Raw genomic sequence first — 18135 nt, 5'->3', positions numbered from 1 at the left:
ATGCTCTTTTGGCTATTCCTTCCTCTCCCATCTGCTGGGGCCTGTTCTTGGCTCTGTCCATGAGAACATCCGCTCCCCTCAGGGCAGGAACAGTGCCTTCTGGCTCTTCCTGCCAGCTGTGGACAGCTGCACACTCTCACAGTAATGGGTTTTGACAGCCCCCATAGTGAAGGCTCTTCCCTGCTGTTCCCACCCCTTTTTTCCTGACACATCAGGCATTGCCATGCCACGGGGCAGGAACTTCATGATAGAGACATGCTGGTGAACAGATGGGCGTTAATTTGCTATTCTCACCCTGGGTGTGAACTGGACTCAGCAGCAATCTGAGGTGGCTGATGCTTGGGGCAACCCCTGAGCTTGGGGATGAGTGTTAGGGACACACGGCTTGCCCCAAAGTCCGGAAGCAAACAGAAAATCCCTGATTTCTGTTCTCGGAATAATTCTTACAATATCCAGAGAACATCTGGAGGTGGGGAGGCTGTGGCGAGGAGGGGACTTGGAGGGTGAGATGTGAAGGGCTGTAGAACTCAGTGGCAAGAGACATGTAACTGAGGTTTCTGAAGAGCTAGGAAGGGCTGGATTCTGAGAGGTGTGAGAAGATAAGACTTGGTCAAGGTCAGGAGTTGATTTTGAGACTTCCAAGGGAGTACTACCACCAGATAGGGCCATGGTACTGCTGCTGGCTGACAGACCATGGGGGCCTCAAACTCAGAGTCCAGGTTTTCTCTTCTGGGTCTCACTGTGTATCAGTTACAAATAGGATCATCCAAGTCACAGAGGCCCAGAATAAGAGTATCTTAAACAAAATTGAAGTTTATTTCTTTCACATAAAAGTCCATGGGTAGGTGATCCAAAGCTGATATGGCACTCACTCCCTGTAGTCAAGATCCCAGGTTCCTTCTATGATGTTGCTCTGTTTCACTTAGCCTACTGTTAAAAATCACCCATGGTCCAAGATGGCTGCTCCAGTGCCAGCCATCACATCCTCATTATAGCCAAAAGGAAGGAGATAGGAGGAAGAAGTTAAAGAGGCAAAAAGGCCCCAGCTGCCTTTTCTTTTTAAACTTCTTTACTGAGATATAATTCACATTTAAATTCACACATTTGAAGTCCACAATTCAATGGCTTTTTGTGTATTCATCACCAAAATCTAAGTTTAGGGCATTTTTGTCCCTCCAGAAAGAAACCTCATACTTAACCAACAGTCACTTCACAGATGGGCAAACACTAATCTATTTTACAGCTCTGTAGATTTGCCTGTTCTGGACCTTTCATATCAAAGGGATTGTATGATACATAAGTCTGGCTTCTTCCACTTAGCACAGTGTTCCCAAGGTTCATCCATGTTTGTAGCATTTGTCAGCCCTTCTTCCTTCTCAGTTGTCAAACAGCATTCCATTGCACAGATAGGCCAGACTGGATTTATCTGCTCATCAGTTGAACATTTGTGTTGCTTCCACTTTTTGGTTATTATGAACACTCACGTACAAATTTTTGTGTAGAGTATATTTTCATTTCTCTTAGGTAGCTAGGAAAGGAATTGCTGGGTCAGGTGGTTGATCTTTGTTTAACACCTGCCAAACCATTTTCCAAAGTAGCTGCACCATGTTATATTCCTGCCGGCAACATGCATGGGTTCTGGTATTGCCGCGTCCTCCCCAACCCCAGCTACTTTTGAAGGAAGGCTTCTGGAAGCTGCTGCACTGCACCCCCACTAGCATCCTGTTGTTCAGAAGTGTTCTTAGGCCCACCCATATTTTCCAGCTATTCTGGCCCACTATTTTCCAGCTGCAAAGGAGGCTGGAAAATAGTCTTTATTCCAGGCAGCTGAGCACACAGCCCAAAAGTAAGGCTTCTAGCACTATGGAAAGGAGGAAAGCTGCTATGTAGCCCTCTGTACTTTCTGGATGCTGCTGGGTGCCTGGACATGATTCTCCCCCATCCCACCTGACCCTGGATCCTCAGGGAATAGGCCTCGAACCTGCTGCTGGCTGAATGCTGGGCTGAGCCCTGCCACTGCTGAGGTCTTCACAGGGCTGTCGTTGTCTTCCAGCCTATGTCCTGCCAGTGAAAGTGGAGATGGAGATGGTCATCCAGCAGTATGAGAAGGCCAAGGTCATCCAAGACGAACAACTGGAAAGATTGACGCAGATCTGTCAGGAGCAAGGGGTAACGCACTGCCACTTCCAGTTCTGTCCATTTCTGTCCAGAACCTTGCTGGGGAGACTGGTAGTACCTTAACCCACAGGATACCAGAGATCAGGGGCCTCTGCCAGCCCATGTACCTATGGGGGACCTGAAGCCCAGAAAGGGGAACACATCTCCAAGGTTACTGGTGCCAGCCTCACAAAGCCTGGACTCAGATCCCCAGGCCAGGTTGTTTCCACTGCCCCACCGTAGCCCTTCAGCTACCCAACCTGAGCCTGCTGAGTCACCAACTCAATGCATCAGTCTCCACTGAGAACTGGTCTCTGGAGCGAGGGACTAATTCTTTCTGTTGTGAGTTGCTGGGCACCCCTGCATGCTCATTGCCACTCAGGATACCCAGGCCCCCCAAGGAGATGTTAGCAGTGCTGTTTGCCCTCCAGAAGCCGTAATAAAGACTCAGAGACAGGCAGTGGGCTGTGCAAGGATGGGCCCAACAGTGCAAAGTGGGCAGGTGGCTGAGCCAGGGAGCGCTCCATCTGGAAATGCAGAGGCCTAAACTCAAGGCCTAGTCCTGCTGCTTCCAGCCCCTGGGACTCCAGCCAAGTCCTGCCACCTTTTTGCCCTCTGCTCCTTCATCTGTAGGTGTCCTATGTGAGTGAGACAAGGATTTCAGAGGAGGGGCCTGGGGTCCCCCAGAGGTGGTAGCAGCTGGGTCCTGCACAAAGGCTGCAAAGCTCTGTAGCAACATAGTCTTGAGTGTAGGAAAGTTTCCAGTACCAGGTTGTAAGGTTGGAAAGCCTCTGAGGGGATTAGTAAGGTGACGGGAACATGGGAGAGGTGGACCATGTGGCATATGCGATGAGCCCTCTGGCTCACGGCACAGTGAGGGTGAGCATCCAGCTCCCCTCCTGCTCGCCTCCTCTATTGCCGGGTACTCAGGCACTCTCCAGGGGTGTCAGGGCCTCAGGTCTTATGTGTCTGGTGCAAACACTGATTACACCAAATGGAGTCACTTGTCGTTCTGATAAACCCCGTGCCGCCCCACTGCGTGGGTTTTGGTTGTGCTGTGCCCCTTACCAGCTCTGCCTAGCTAATTCATCTCTGGCTTCTCCACAGAGCACGATGTCCTCCCTCCCCCATCAGTCTCTGCAGTGCCCCCAGCTTGCAGCCCTCACTGGCAGTGTGCACAGGGCACTGAGCACTCACCGCCATGGGGAGTGGTCATTTACACCCAGAGATGCTTCTCCCACTGAAGTGGTGGCTCCCCAAGGGCAAGCGCTGTCCTACTCACATTGTGCCCTGGCCCCGTAGCCCGTACCTTGCGAGTCATGGTAAATATGTGCCCAGTGCATCTCTGAGCTTCTCCACCCCAACCTCTCAGACCTGGTAGGGGGGAGTCTGAGGAATGTCACGAAACAACCCAGGAAGTGTCCCCATGGGAATACACATGCAGTGTCTTAAAAATCCACAAGAGAGGGTATCAGAGGGCACAGAGGACACAGCCCTTGGGAGCAGAACGCCTTGTCCTAGGGTTCTGAGAGCAGGGTCCATCTGGAATCCTAGGCTGGGAACATAGGTGTCCCGACCCCTGTGCAGCTGGCACCAGCCTCACTTGTCGTCTCACCTCTGCGTGTGGACGGCCAGCACCATCGAGGGCCTGTCTGTGCTATACTCATGCTGGGTGCTGGGGACACCATGCTGGACAGGCCCCTGCCCTTGTGGGACTCCGGGTGACACAGGGAGTTTGGCAGCCCATAAATAGATAGCAGTCTAGTGCAAAGTCTGCTTCACAGGACATGTCTGGGGGCTCTGTGTGCCAGAAAGAGAGTTGCTAATGCTGCAGGGCCACTCGGAAAAGGGTGCCAGGCAGAGGGGATGGTGTGGGATATGGGATGGGTGTGGTGCTGGGGCAGCAGAGGGAGGTGGGGAGGACGTGGAGGCAGGTTTGGGAAGGGGCTCCGTGGCTGACAGCAGGGAGTTTGGGCTTTATTTTGTCAGGAAAGGGAGACCTGGAGTGACAGAAGCAGGGGTGGAAGATGTGCTTAGATTGGAGCTTTTGATGGAACTTTCCAGCGGCTGCTGGAGGACAGGTGGAAGAGGGTGGAAAGGGACGACTGCGTAGAGAGGTGTAGCCACCATCCCCTGAGAGACGCCTCAGGGTTAGGATGGGGAAAGGGAGGAGAGGACAGTCCAGGGTGTCACCCAGAAACTGCCTGGAAGTTGGGCAGGCAGTTCCCAGTCTACTGTTAATAGGAAAACATTCGCTCCGCTTCACTTCAGTTGGCAACATGAAAGACACCACCACAGGCTGCATCTGCCCCTCATAAATCCACAGCTCCCAAGCCAGCAGGGACACGCTGACCCTGCCACACCTCCCCTCAGCAGCACGTGTGCCACGAGGCCAGGAGAAAGTCCTCACAGCCAGCCCACCTCCCACAGTCTGCACCGTGACCTCTGTCCTGAGCCCCCCAGGGCCCCCGAGCTCCTGCTGTCCTGAGTCACATCACTCCCCACATGTGGCTCCTTGCTGGGGGTCTCAGCCGGAGGGAGACTCCCTTGGATTCTGCACAGGAAAAAGCCAATAAATACAGACAGATTCCCTCTAGGTAGTGACATCTGGAAAAGAGATGAACAGAAACAAACCATTTTAATTTAAAAAACACCTGAAGCCTGTCATCTTAGTTAAGATAGCAAAAACGGCCAGACAGGCTAGAATCCCAAAGGGACCACCAGGGACCGTGGGGAGGGTGCCTGGCCGGGACAGCGCTCTCAGCTTTTTCAGAGAGCCCTGGAAGGCTGCTCTCCCTGGAGCTGCACTGGGCTGAGCGACACACTTCTCATTTGCAGCTGTGTTTTGAGACCAGGCCTGAGACTTAACTGGGAAACAAATACCCTCAAAGAAAGAGAGTGTGGGCCGGTGAAACGTCAGCAGTGGCTAGGGTCTTGGGAAGAGCAGCACATGGAATGGTTGAGAACAGACTTTTTTCTAAATACACTTAGCACTGGCTTTGACCCCCGGTTTGTCTGCCTTTAGAATAGACAAATGGGGTCAAAGCCAGCTTGACCACTTAACTGGCCTTGTGTGGCTTTGGGCACTTACAGGACCTCTATGGACCCTGGGTTTCCTAATCTGAAAAATGGGGCTAGTAATAAAATCCTCGCAGGATGGTTGTGAGGTTGCTTAGCCTAAATCCTGGTGTGTGGTAAGCAGTGTCACAATAACTAACCCTCACCCATCCACCAGCCCAGCCACGCCCCACACCTATTTAAGGAATAAGGACAGTCTCCCAGCAGCACCCAGCTGGTTCAGCGCCTTCGCAGCTGGGTGCACATCCAGGCATCCTAACCACAAGCACTGTTCTCTCCCAGCCTGTTACATTCTGCCTCACTTTTTCTGCTTCTCAGCACTCAGTGACATCATTCATCAGATCGTGCACGGGGTATCTTAAACCATGGGCGTGGACTTGGCATCCTGGCACCCAATTCCAGGCTATTCTAGTTAGCTTTGTCACAACTCTTACTTTTTCTTCCTGCTTGAATTCTCAGAGTTTAATGGAGCAATTTCCAAACTGAATTCATATACGTTGCCTAAAAAATTGACATTCATCCAAGTCCTAGTGCAACATGCAGGGGCTTAAATATGACACCTCTTCTGCAGTTTCCCCAGGTTTATATAACTATCTGCCACAACTTCACGCATCTTAGCAGCTAAAAATTATTTTTAGGACAGTTTTAGTTAGGTTATAAAAGAGTTGTGAGGATAACACCAAATCCCTAAATACCTACACCTCGATTCTCCTGCTAGAAACATCTGATGTCAGGGTCATCATACGTTACCCTGAATGAGCTAGTCTTTACACATAACTCAGATTTCTTTTGTTTTTATCTTGGATGTCCCTCATTTGCTCAGGGAGTCCATCCAGGAGACCACATCACAGTGAATCTTCAGGTCTCTTTAGGCTCCTCTTGGGTGTAAAAACTTCTCAGACTTTGCTTGGTTTTTGATGGCCTTGATAGTTTGGAGAGGCACTGGTCAGGTGCCCCCTGACAGGGGGCCCCTCTGTTGGGATAGTCTAGCGTTTTTCTCCTGGTAAGCCTAGGATTCTGGGTAAGAAGATCAAAGAGGTGAAGTGCCCATCACAGCACCTCCAAAGGCCTGACTGTCAGTGTGACTTGTGAGTGTTGCCATTGACCTTGTTCACCCGGCTGAGGGAGTGTTTGTCATGTTTCTCCGTTATAAAGTTACTTTCTTTCTTTCTCATCTTAGCTTTTTTAAAAAAGATTAAATTACGTCTTACCATGAAGCCGTGGAGACTCTCGGATGACCTCGTGTGTCAGTTTCTTGCACACTCTGTGCCTTCCATCTTCGGGCCACACGGCAGCTCATTTCTTACCTCAGGCTGTGCCCAAGGGGTCCTTAGAGCCACTTTATGTTATAGATGAAAGGTCCCTTCAAGAGCAGCTGGTCCAAGCCAAATTTGGCAGATGGGGGACCTGACGCCCAGAGACGGGACAAGTGTGCCCAGCACTGCAAGGTGGGGAGGAGGTTGGGATGGAAGCAGTGGTCTCTTGTGGCTCTTTCCAGTGTTTCCCCACGGGACCACACTGCCCTCTGGTTGGGATGCTTCCCTCATTCTATTGTTTCTTCTGATCACAGGACACCCTTCATCCCTAGCAGACTCCTGTGTGGGAAGTGGAGCCCAGAGGCTCCCGGGAGGAGACGAAGACACTCTGCTGGTCAGTCGTCCCTCCCTCAGCCCTGGCAGCCCTCTGCAGTCAGCTTTCAGACCACCCACTGCCGTGGTGGAAGCACATAGCCTCAGACCCCCAAACTCAACAATCCCTAAATCCTTTCTATTCACTTTTATTTTTTTCTCTCAGGATCCCGGCCAGGGTTTTCTGAAGAGTTAGAAGATGGAGGCCAGAGGTGGGATGCCAGTGACTGTCCTTCAGAGGGATGGTGTGACCTTGGTCTCTCTATACCGGCTGCTTCAGAAATCAAAGCTATTTTAGGTGCAGCCTTAAATCAATGAAATGATACATTCTTCTGACTTGTCTTATGAAACCACTTCTGAGAGTTTATGTACTACATCCATGCGCAGGATCCTGTTCTTATTCCAAAACATATTCTGAAATCCCTGTTAAATCTTCCCTTTGCCCTTTAAGCTTAACAATAGCTTTTGGCACAAAATAGTGCAGTCTGTCCTGGCCTACAGTTGAAGCTGGTTTCTCTTCTCTGCTGCCTCCTACAGGAAGCACAGTGGCGAGTTAAGTTCTCCCTCCTTAGCACCATTCACACTAAGATCATTGGCAAAATACCAAGGGATATGGGGGTCCAATCTAGAGTGACTCGGAGTCCAGTCTCCAGGGTGGCCAGTGGAGCCTGGGAGCCCCTTAGGACAGCCTTAGACCTTGGGCAAAAGCATTTCTTGAAAGAGGAGTCTCTCGTGGAGCAAGCTTGGGGGGATGGAGAGAATCTTCTCACACAGGGGCTGGCAAGCTGGATTCAAACTCCAGCTCCACCAACAACCAGCTGTCTCCACCTTAATCCCCAAGCTTCAGCTTCTCATTAAAAAACTGGAGGCAACAAGGCTCATGTCACATGGACACTGGGGATCTCATTAAATCACATAATATGTACATATATATAAAGTTTGGCCCACCGGAGGCTTTCAGTAAGTGTAGAAAAGAGAGAGAGAGAGAGAGAATAAGAAAAATGCTAAATTCTCTTATATAATAGTGATCGTTTGCAAATGCACTGTCATGTTTTAGCTCATTTTGACTTTGTTGATGAAAACTGACAGGCGAGGTGCTAGGTACTGTCATCCCTTCACAGAGGGAAAGACTGAAGCTCAGACAGGCTGCTCCTTGCCCAGGTCTTACAGTTTATCCTGGAAGGGCTCGGAATGGAACCCAGGGTCCCAGAGTCCACTTCCCTACACCAGACACAGGGCCTCTGTGCAGTCATGGCTAGTTAGGATGAGTGACACCAGCTGCTGTGTCAAATCCAGAAATCTTGGTGGCCTGACAGAGGAAGAATGTATTGGTCACCCCTGTGATAGCCCAGTGCAATGGGTTGGGAGGTGCAGGGACACTGCTCTGTAACAGTCAATTTGGCCTCAAGGCCTCTTCCATTCTGTGGCTAAGTCCTCTGAATCTTCACCAGCCAGCCAGTGGAGAAAAAAGAAAGAGTGGAGAGTTAGGCACAGCAGGATTTCTTTTTCTTTTTTCTTTCTTTTTTTTGAGACAGAGTCTCAAGCTGTCACCCTGGGTAGAGTGCTATGGTGTCACAGCTCACAGCAACCTCAAACTCTTGTGCTTAAGCTATTCTCTTGCCTCAGTCTCCAAAGTAGCTGGGACTACAGGCACCTGCCACAATACCTTGCTATTTTTTTCTTGCAGTTGTCATTGTTTAGCAGGCCCAGGCCAGATTCGAACCCACCAGTCTCAGTGTACATGGCCAGTGCCCTACTCACTGAGCTATGGGCGCCACCCACAGCAGGATTTCACTGGCCAGGGCTAGAAGTGGTGACATTGTTTCTGCCCCCATTTCATTGGCAAGATGCAGTTACACAGTCCCAGCTAACGATAGCAGGTGATCCCTGAGCCCAAGAAGAGAAAATGGTTGCCTGCACTGTCACCCAATCCGTAAAACTAGGCCAGTGGGTTCCCGGCACTCTCCATCCTTCTCCACCTCCAACATATCAGGAGGCATGGCCACCCTTACCAAAGTCCTCTCCGACAGAAAGAATGTTTCCCTGGCCTGTTTTCTGAAGAAATAAGATGATAATCTTGACCCTCCAAGCCAGGGGTCCTCAAACCACGGCCCGTGGGCCACATGAGGCGGTGTGATTGTATTTGTTCCCATTTTGTTTTTTTATTTCAAAATAAGATATGTGCAGTGTGCATAGGAATTTGTTCATAGTTTTTTTTTTCTTTTAAACTATAGTCCAGCCCTCCAACGGTCTGAGGGAGAGTGAATTGGCCCCCTGTTTAAAAAGTTTGAGGACACCCGTTCCAAGCTATAGGCACTTCTGATGGAGGAAGGCGTAGGGAGAAGGGGGCTGTCATCCCCCAACCCCTGCTTTCAAGGTGCTGGAGCCAAAGCAGATTCGGGAGGTGGTCTGATGCCTGACTGGGGCCTGGGGCCCATTTTCCCATCCAGGCCTCACACTGGACCCCGTTGCATCTGGGTGAGAGAATGATGATGTCTCCGCAGAGGTCATTCACATTTAAAGCTGGACTAGAAGCTCAGAGATGGGGCTGGAGGGCAGGAATTACAGAAAATTAGAGGAACAGGGATCCCCCCCAGCTCCTGGGATGAGGTTGAGGCTGGTTCTCTCCAGAGCTACTTTGCTTCCAGCAGAGGCCACAAGCCCCCAGTTCAGCACTATAGCCTTTGTTACCTGGATTGTTCAAGATCTCCATTGTAGGAAGTGAAGTTTTTTTAAACATGGGAAGTGATCTGTAAAACAGCTGATAGCTTTAATGACAAGCCTATTTAGCTGATAAAATTAGCCATCAGAAGAATAACTTATGTTATCCTTTTGCCATAATTTAAATTTATGGCCAACTACTAGTCATCTTCACAGTGGATGGAAAAGAGCCAAGGTCAATCTCAGCCTTATCCTGCTCCTAAATCATTAGTTTGCAACTATCTCCTGATTTTTATTGTTACCAACAATGGCAAAACTAATGGAAATAAACATTGGATGGCATCCCAACAGCAGATGGGTTTGAAGGCAGGGCAGTCTGTGCAGACAGCGCTAATAGGATGGAGCAAAATTATTGTTATTGCATTAGATCCATTGAGCTTCTGGCCAAAGTGTGCATTGATCAGGCCAAGGCCTGTGTCAATTGGACTCCACAACCAGACCATTAAAGGCAGAGAAGCGCTGGGTGTGCCTGCCCTGCCGCCCCCAGTGGGTCCGCCCTGCCTGGGCATGCATTAAACGCCCATCCCTGATGGAAGGGGCCTGACTCACTCCAGTAATGCAGGCTGAGGACTTCCCTGTGGATCCCAGCTGATTGGTCAGGTTATCTGATTAGAAAGTCTTAGCTAATGACATGCACTAAATGGGACTATGACTGCACTTTCATTCTTCCCAAGTCTGGGGATGGTCTTTACTCCCCCCGGGCCAGTTTGCCAGTGGAAAATCTGCTTCATCAAAGCCATGGAGTGCCTTCTCTCCCAGAGGCCCAGGCCCATGTGAGCTGCAGGAGCCTGAGTGCTGTGGATTCTTCCTACTTAGTCTTTAGCAGGTTGATTCCAAGTGTCTAGTTGTGGGAATTTTTGTTTGTTTGTTTTTAATTCTGCTTTAGGAGTTTCTGAGTTTCTTGAAGTTGTGGGTTTATGTTTTTCATTAGATTTGGAAAGTACTGGGCCATGATTTCTTTATTTATGCTTTTGTCCCATTCTTTCATTCTTTTCCTTCTGGAGTGCCAATGTACATGTCGGGACATTTGATCATGCAAAAGGGCTCTCTTACATCCTAATCTATTCCCCCATTCTCATTTTTGCCACCTCCCCTCTCTTTTTCTGAATATTCATTTTGGTATTTTTCTATAGACCTATTTCAAGTTCAACAACCCTATTTCTACTATGTCCAATCTGCTGTAAAACCCATCCAAATGTACTCAGTTTTAGATATTGTATGTTAAGGTTCTAAAAGTTTGATTTGATTCCTTTCAGAGGTTCTATCTGTTGAAATACTAAATTTATTTTGTACATCTTTCCCCCATTTTCTTTAACATATTAATCATAGTTATTTTGAAGTCCTTATTTATTAACTCACAGGTCAGCTTCGATTAACTGCTTCATGTCTAGATAATTGATCACTTTTTCCAGCTTATTTGCATGACTAAGAATTCTTATCATATTGTTGAGATAAATTGCTACACGTTGTTGATGATACATTTTAGAGATTCTGGATTATGTTATCTTTCTCTAAAGAGTTGGTCTGCTGGGAATGGGCATTTTAGCATTAAGCAGAAGGTAGCCCTCAAGACAGCACCAAGCATGAACTGGTACTTGTACTTCATTCCTTCCCAGTTCAGGTCCCAAAGCCAGTACAGAGCTGTCATAGACTCAGAATTCAGCCAGTCCATTTGCTTATTGGCCACACAGTGAAACTAAAGCTGAGAGAAGAAAAGGGACTTACCCAAAGACAGGGTGAGGGAGGGGCGACGGGCCTCCAGCCCTTGTGTTTTCCTCTGTGGGCACATCCTGCTCTCTCCTAGCCCCTGCCACGATCTTTACTCCCCCTGGGCCAGTTTGCCAGTGGAAAATCTGCTTCATCAAAGCCATGGAGCGCCTTCTCTCCCGGAGGCCCAGGCCCATGTGAGTCTCAGGAGCCTGAGTGCTGTGGTTTCTTCCTACTAAGCTGCTGTGTGTTCTGTTTGGCCGAGTCATTTCCACCTTGTCCATAGGCTGCAAATTCCCTGATATGATGTCCTAGGGACTGGAAGCCAGAGGTGCAGACTCAGGCCCTGCTTTATTTGTGACAAACTATGTAGTCCTAGCCTTTTCCTCGCCTCTTGCCACACACAGAAGGTTCCTTCCCGCCTCTAGGCCTCAGTTCACCCATCTGATTAATAATGCCCTGCTGTGCTAGGACCCCTCGACAGCTCTCCATTTGGCTGAGGGAAGGATGTGTGGCATGGAGAAGACTCAGGAGCCGGGCTCTGAGGGTCTTGCTGGCACATCCTGAGGAGCCCCTGGGCTGTCACAGCCATGACAGGTCTGAGAGCCATTTGACCCATCTGCAGTTCCTTCTGAGGAGTTAATCATTCCTTCTCCGGGTGACTCAGAAGGCATCTAGGCACTTCATGTCACACCCTGTGGGTGTGAAACTTGCTGAAATCTGTCCCCAAAGCAGCTGTCCTCTTCCTCACCCCCATGCCATCTCAGGCCCTGTGCTGACACTTTCACCTCCTAAAGAGATTCCCTCATCCTTCCTCTCATCCCCATCTCCACTGTCTTCACCCTCCTCTCCACTCTACCCTTCTGTTTGAGAGATTTAATGGTTTCTTTTGCTCTTTAAAAAAAGGCTATCAACCTGAAAACATCTTATGATGGCTACAGGCTCTGCCCGAGGTGGCCCTGCTGACTTCCCCAGTCCTCCATCTCTCATCCACCATGCCCTCTCTGGCACAGGTGCCACCCAGAGTTAGCACTTGTCTCTCATAGATGTGTTCCCCTTTTGCTGGGACCACCCTGGATTTACTTCCAAACTGAGGGGGCATTTTCATGCCCAGCCATTTAACAGAATTTTGACATGGGCCCCACCATGCTTTACCTGACTTCCTCCTGAATGAATGAATCAGAAAACTACCACACATTTGGAGTTCATATCTTTAGTTTAAAACTTGTTTCTTTGTATGTGTCTATGCCTGCACATGTGAGCCTGGGGCTGGGCAAGCCCTGGCCTCCAGCTGTCTGGCCTGAATTCCAGTGGGACACTCTTGGGCAACTCCATATCAATTACAAGCCATCAATAATGCATCCCTTCAGAGTGGCCTAGGAAGCCATTAGCTGGGCCTGCAGGTCCAGAAGACTGGCCTCAGAGAAAGTGGGCTGGGTGTGCTCATGGGAAGTTTAAATCAGCCTGGGCAGTAGAGGCTCCCAGTCCCAGCAGAGATTGGGAGGGTTGTTCATGGGTCCTCAGTGACAGCTGAGACCTTACCGCCAGAAGGATGGCTCAAACTCCCTCCTCCGACTCAAAAAGCCATCCTATAATGAGCCAGCCTCATTTTTTCACCTCCTAAGACCACCAGTCCCATTTAAGTGCTGGGTTGTCAAGGTCCAGGGGATAAGCCCAGTCTGATCCCAGCATTAGGGCTGAGTCTGTGACCAGGGTCAGGGATTAGTGTGCAGGGCTCTGTCTCTGTCTTAGCTTTGGGCTAGGGGTGCAGTTCAGTTACAGCTAAGCCTGAAGCCACAGAGTTGAACTAAATTAGTTTCATGCATTTATTCAACAATACAGAATTTATGAGTATCTCTTGTGTACCAGGCAACAAAACAGACAGGGTCCCTGCTCTTATGGAAATTATATTCCACTGGGGCTTAAGGGTGGCACTGGTGTACTGGGGTACTCACTGGCCCGGGAGAGCCAACTATGCACATTTCTTTTTAGTTCCCCATGACATCTTGTTGGTGTCTTGAGATCAGCCATGGTAGGATCATAGAGATTAGTGTAAACTACAAATCAGGCCTTTTCTTTCTTTCTTTCTTTTTTTTTTTACTAGTATACTATAGAAAGTGAAAAAGAGGTAAATTGGTATGCATTCCTCAAAGAAAATAGTAGAGTGACCATATATATTCATCTAATCTCCTCCCCCAAACTCCACTAAAATATTAGAAAAAATCATAAATGTCTAAAAATGTAGAAATTATTTCTTTAAAGCTTGTCCACCAGGACAAAGAGGAGAAAGATTTTGGTGAGTTTGGGCACACTCTGAGACTAGATGGGAAAATGGTAAATGATCCAGCAGAATGGAGAGTTTATACCTGAAGTACCTACAGTGGAGGGCAGTGAAGGAAATGGTCTGAGACCTTTAGGGTCCTACTTCCCTTAGGACCCCTGGAGGGGGGGAGGAAGGGGGTATAGAATGAAGCTGACATTGGGGGAGGGGAATTGGCTAAAAGTCTGTGCACGTAATATTTGAAATCCCTAGGCCCCCTTCCAAATCCTGCACTGCCAGGAAACTATGCTTCCCCACCCTGCAAGTGTTCAGAAGTTTGTCCCCTGGAGAAACTGAACCAGAGCTCTGAAAACAGGCACTGGATTAGGTGGGGGCTTGGAGAAAGGTACAGGGCTGAACCAAAAATGAGGATTAAGTGGAAGTCCTTCCCCATAAAAATGGGACCCTCTGTCCTATTCCCCTGCCCTGCTCCTAATGCAGAAGAAATCAGGCAGGAAGCTGAAGAACTCTCTGGAAAACCTGTGTGCTCCCAGAGACACACACATTGGGAAGTGGACACCATTAGGATGTGGTCCAGTGCTAGACTGCTGCCTGGCCACCTTAGTGTTAGGGAATACTTTAGTTGTGTTTTACTTTCATAATAATAAAATTAATAAAACATTAAAATAAATACACAAAAAATATCAGAAAGTGCTAAGTGCAATGCAGAAAATTCAAATGGGCTGATGTGACCGAGACTGCCTTAAGTGGGAGCTCAGGGAAAGCCCCTCTGAGGAGGAGTCTTCCTGTGATCTGGGGCAGAGGGAGCAGCTGCCAAGTGGCCCTGAGACCAGCACACACATGGTGTCTTTAAGGAAAAATGAGAAAGCTTGTGTCTCGGGGAGGCAATGGGAGAAATTAGATGAACTGGGGCTGGGGGGCAGGGACAGACTGTGCACCTGCTCCATAAGCCAAGGGTAAGGAGTTTAGGCTGTCTCCCATGTGAGGCAGTAAGCCATTGATGTTTATGGACAGGCCTTGATTTGGGTTTGAGAGAGTCCTTGTTACTCCTGCTGGAGCACAATGGGAGAGGAACATGGAGGATCTGGCTGTCCTGGTGAGAGCTGGCAGTGGAGGTGGAAGGAAGTGGGACAGGACTTGGAGGTGGGGCTGGAGTTGGGGGTAGATGGGCTGTTGGGGTGAGGGAAAGAGAGGAGGCAAGGGAAGTGATTAAGCCTGAGCTTAAGTGAGATGAACAGGCCTGAGAAGCTGGTTTGGAGAGTTGGTGAAGAGCCCTGTATTGACCAGGTGGAATTTGCAACTCCCATGAACCAACTACGTGGTGCTGTCACATCGGCAATAGGAGGTGCGAGTCTGACACTCCAGGAAAGGATCTGGGCTGGAGAAACTGTCATAAGCAAATGGGCAACCTCTTAGGCGCGGCGCCGAGGCGGTGCAAGCGGTTGGCTTCCCCCTTTCTCGCTCCCCCATTGCGGAGGCGGTACGATGCGGGCTTGGGACACTAGATGGCAGGGAAGGGCCTCCTTCCCGCAAGCCCACGGCCCAGCCGGTCGACCGGAGACCCAAACTTCACCTTTACCCAGAAGGTCAAGGACCCTGTGAGCAGCCATCTGAACCGCTAGCCCAAGAGACTTCTGGAAGCCTTTCCAAGATGCTTTCCCCAGCAAAAGAAAAACAAAACTAAAAATGCGTGCAGTTTATATAAGGCCCTTATGAAGAAACCCGAATCCTCAAAGACAGGAAAACCCATTTTGTAGATAAGGAGACTGGGGCCTGGGGGTGGGGGGAGGACTTGCCCAAAGGCACCAGGAAGCTGCGGGGCTGGGAACCGTCCACCCTGGTGAGAGAGGCAAGTGAGTGTTGCCAGCGGACAGGACAGCGGGCGCTGACGCCAGCGGGGCTCCCAAGGCCGGTGGCGCGGGCCCTCGGGGCTCCAGGGTGCCTGTCCCCTAGTAATCATTCGTAGGCACCTGAATGAGGCTTTCATTTTGTCAAGCACCGGGTGGAATCGCACGTCTGTGCAATCCCCCAGAGCGGAAATCAAACCCAGGTTTCCCACCGCCGTCCGTGCGGTGGGGTGACAAGATACCCGAGACGTGGGCTCACGCTTTATTACTAGGAAAAGGCTCTGCAAACGTGAGACGCTCGTGCGATCCGGGGTGTTGGGAGGTTTCTGGGACGCGCACCCCACGGTCCGCGGACTGACGGTCCCCTCTCCCTCCCTCAGTTCGAGATCCGGCAGCTGCGCGCGCACCTGGCGCAGCAGGACCTGGACCTGGCGGCCGAGCGGGAGGCTGCGCTGCAGGCCCCGCACGTGCTCAGACAGCCGCGCGGCCGCTACAAGGTGGTGGAGGCCGGCACGTGGGACGAGGAGACGGCGGCCCAGAGCGTCGTGGAGGAGCGGCGGCCCTCGCAAGGTGAGCTCGCCATGCCCGTCGACGGCTCCAGAGCCCCCGCGCCTCCCCTGTGCGACCCCAGGGCTCCCAACCGGCGGTGCAGCGATGGAGAAGCCCCCAGATCAGTGCCCTCGGGACTGCCTTTCAGCCCAGGAGCGGACATTTACCCTGACCCAGCTAGAAATGACCTGTACACGTTTCGTGCCTGTGGCCGCAGCATGCCTTGTGCATCACCTTCCCTGTCTTCACAGCAACCTTGGAGATGTGACTCTATTCATGGATGAAAAAACTGAGAGATAGGCAAGCTAAGGTCAGCTGAGGCTAACGAGGGACTTTCCTACTGGACCGTCACCTCCCAGGGCCCAGACTACAAGTTCAGGCCTGGGACCAGAACAGTCCAGAACCTATCACGCCTTCCAGATGGGCATAGTAGGTTCTGGACTGATCTTGTAGTCTGGGCCCTGGGAGCCATATGGATGGGAGGATGATGTTAGTGGAGATGGGGACATCGGCCACAACACAGGGCAGGAGGTGGAAGGAAGTGGGACAGCACTTGGAATTCCTCTCTTCTCTTACAGAAAGAGAGGTATTTCTGGATTCAAATCCTGCCTTTTCTGTTAGCCAGCTATGTGACCTTGGACAGGGGGACTTAACCTTTCTGGGCCTTGGTTTTCTCAGCTGTCAAATGGGAGCCACACTGAGCCTTCCTCTCAGGGCTGCTGTGTGGCTCCAAGGTTAAGAGAACCACATGGGGCTGCACAGCCAGGAAACAAGGGTGCTGGGCTTGGGATGTGGAGTGTGGAACCCCAAACCCCAGTTTGTTCAAGGGGCCACTCCACCTTGGCATTCTGTGTCCCTTTCAGGCTCTGCTGCTTCCCAGCTTTCCCTTAAGGCTTCATTGTTTACTTCTTCTCAGAAGCATGAGGAACCAATGGTTGTGAGGGGCTCTGCCTGTAAGCCATTGCAGACAGGTTTTTGGGAATGAAGTGGTTGCTATTCCACCTTTTGAGATCTTCAGAACTTAGAATCACAGAATTTGGGAGCTAGAAGGGGATTTCTGAGTCCAGCCTTTCAGCTGACATGAGAATCCCATCTGTAACTCCCTGCCAAGAGCCAGTGTGGCCCCAGCTCACCTTCTTCTAAAACAGCAGTTCTCAACCTGTGGGTCACGACCCCTTTTTTCCATTTGTAACAACGTAGCAATTGGGAAGGTTGAGAACCACTGTTCTAAAATGAGATGCTTAATACCTCACCTGGCAGCCCTTCCCACCTGCTTCTTCCTCAGCCTGCATGGATGTCTGCCCTCCAACCCCACATCCCCCACCTGGCCACGGTTTTCATGTACATGTGGGTGCCCCCTCAGCTGAGATCCTTTTAGAAACTGTTTTCTCCTCCAGGACTGTCACCTGGGTTCCCACTGCCAGTTCTCAGGGGATGACCTCTCCTGTGGTCCCTCTCAGAGTGACATCTAGAACTGCATGCAGTAACTGGGGAGCTATGAGCCCAGGACAGTGCCAGGGGCCCACTCTGCTCTTTTGTTCTGCGCCCAGACTCCCCATGAGGCAGCTGGATGGCTCCTGAGCCTTGTAGCAGCCACTTGACCTGAGCACACACTGACCCAGACTTCATGCACCCTGGCAACCCCTCCTTGGGCAGTTGGCTTTTTGTGCCCCTGCACAGAGATGCCCGTTCATCTGTAGCTTGATTCCTGCCTTTACCTAGGGTTTGTAGGTCCTGATTCACAAGCCCTCGCTGCTGCCTGCTGGTTTTGCTTGACACATGTGTCGGAAATATTCCCCTCTTTATCTTCACTGTTCAACCTTCATCTTCTCGGGACTCACCAGCTCCTCCTCAGCTTTCCCCCCCTAGGTGCCCTCTGCACTCTCCCCTCTCCCAGTATACAGGGCTCTCCCAACATCTTTCATGTAACTCCTTGACTCCTAACCACCTTTACTGGTTCCTATGTCCTTCAGGGAAAAGCCCAAGGCCCTCGGGGTGGTACATCAGTTTGCTAGTGACAACCACCCGAGGCTCCCATCACATTGGATTAGGGGTTACCCTCCTCCACTGTGACCTCATCTTAACTGATTACATCTGCAACCACTTTACTTCCAAATAAGATCACATTCTGAGGTACTAAAGTTCAAGGCTTCAACATATAGAATGC

The 18135-nt window shown here is 50.4% G+C and overlaps 1 protein-coding gene across 2 annotated transcripts in view; it reads left to right on the top strand.

Annotated features, from left to right (window-relative positions):
• The window catches only part of TMEM266 (transmembrane protein 266), a 124968-nt gene that overhangs the window by 97199 nt on the left and 9634 nt on the right, over positions 1-18135 (top strand). For both annotated transcript variants that reach the window (XM_053594190.1, XM_053594191.1), the window contains exons 8-9: positions 2054-2169; positions 15800-15989. In XM_053594190.1, coding sequence (XP_053450165.1) covers positions 2054-2169; positions 15800-15989 — 306 coding nt within the window. The remainder of the gene's footprint in view (positions 1-2053; positions 2170-15799; positions 15990-18135) is intronic.

Source organism: Nycticebus coucang, chromosome 6, assembly GCF_027406575.1.
Source record: "Nycticebus coucang isolate mNycCou1 chromosome 6, mNycCou1.pri, whole genome shotgun sequence".
NCBI lineage: Eukaryota > Metazoa > Chordata > Mammalia > Primates > Lorisidae > Nycticebus > Nycticebus coucang.
Note: the sequence above shows the minus strand (reverse complement) of the source record. Positions and strands in the feature narration are given on the sequence as shown.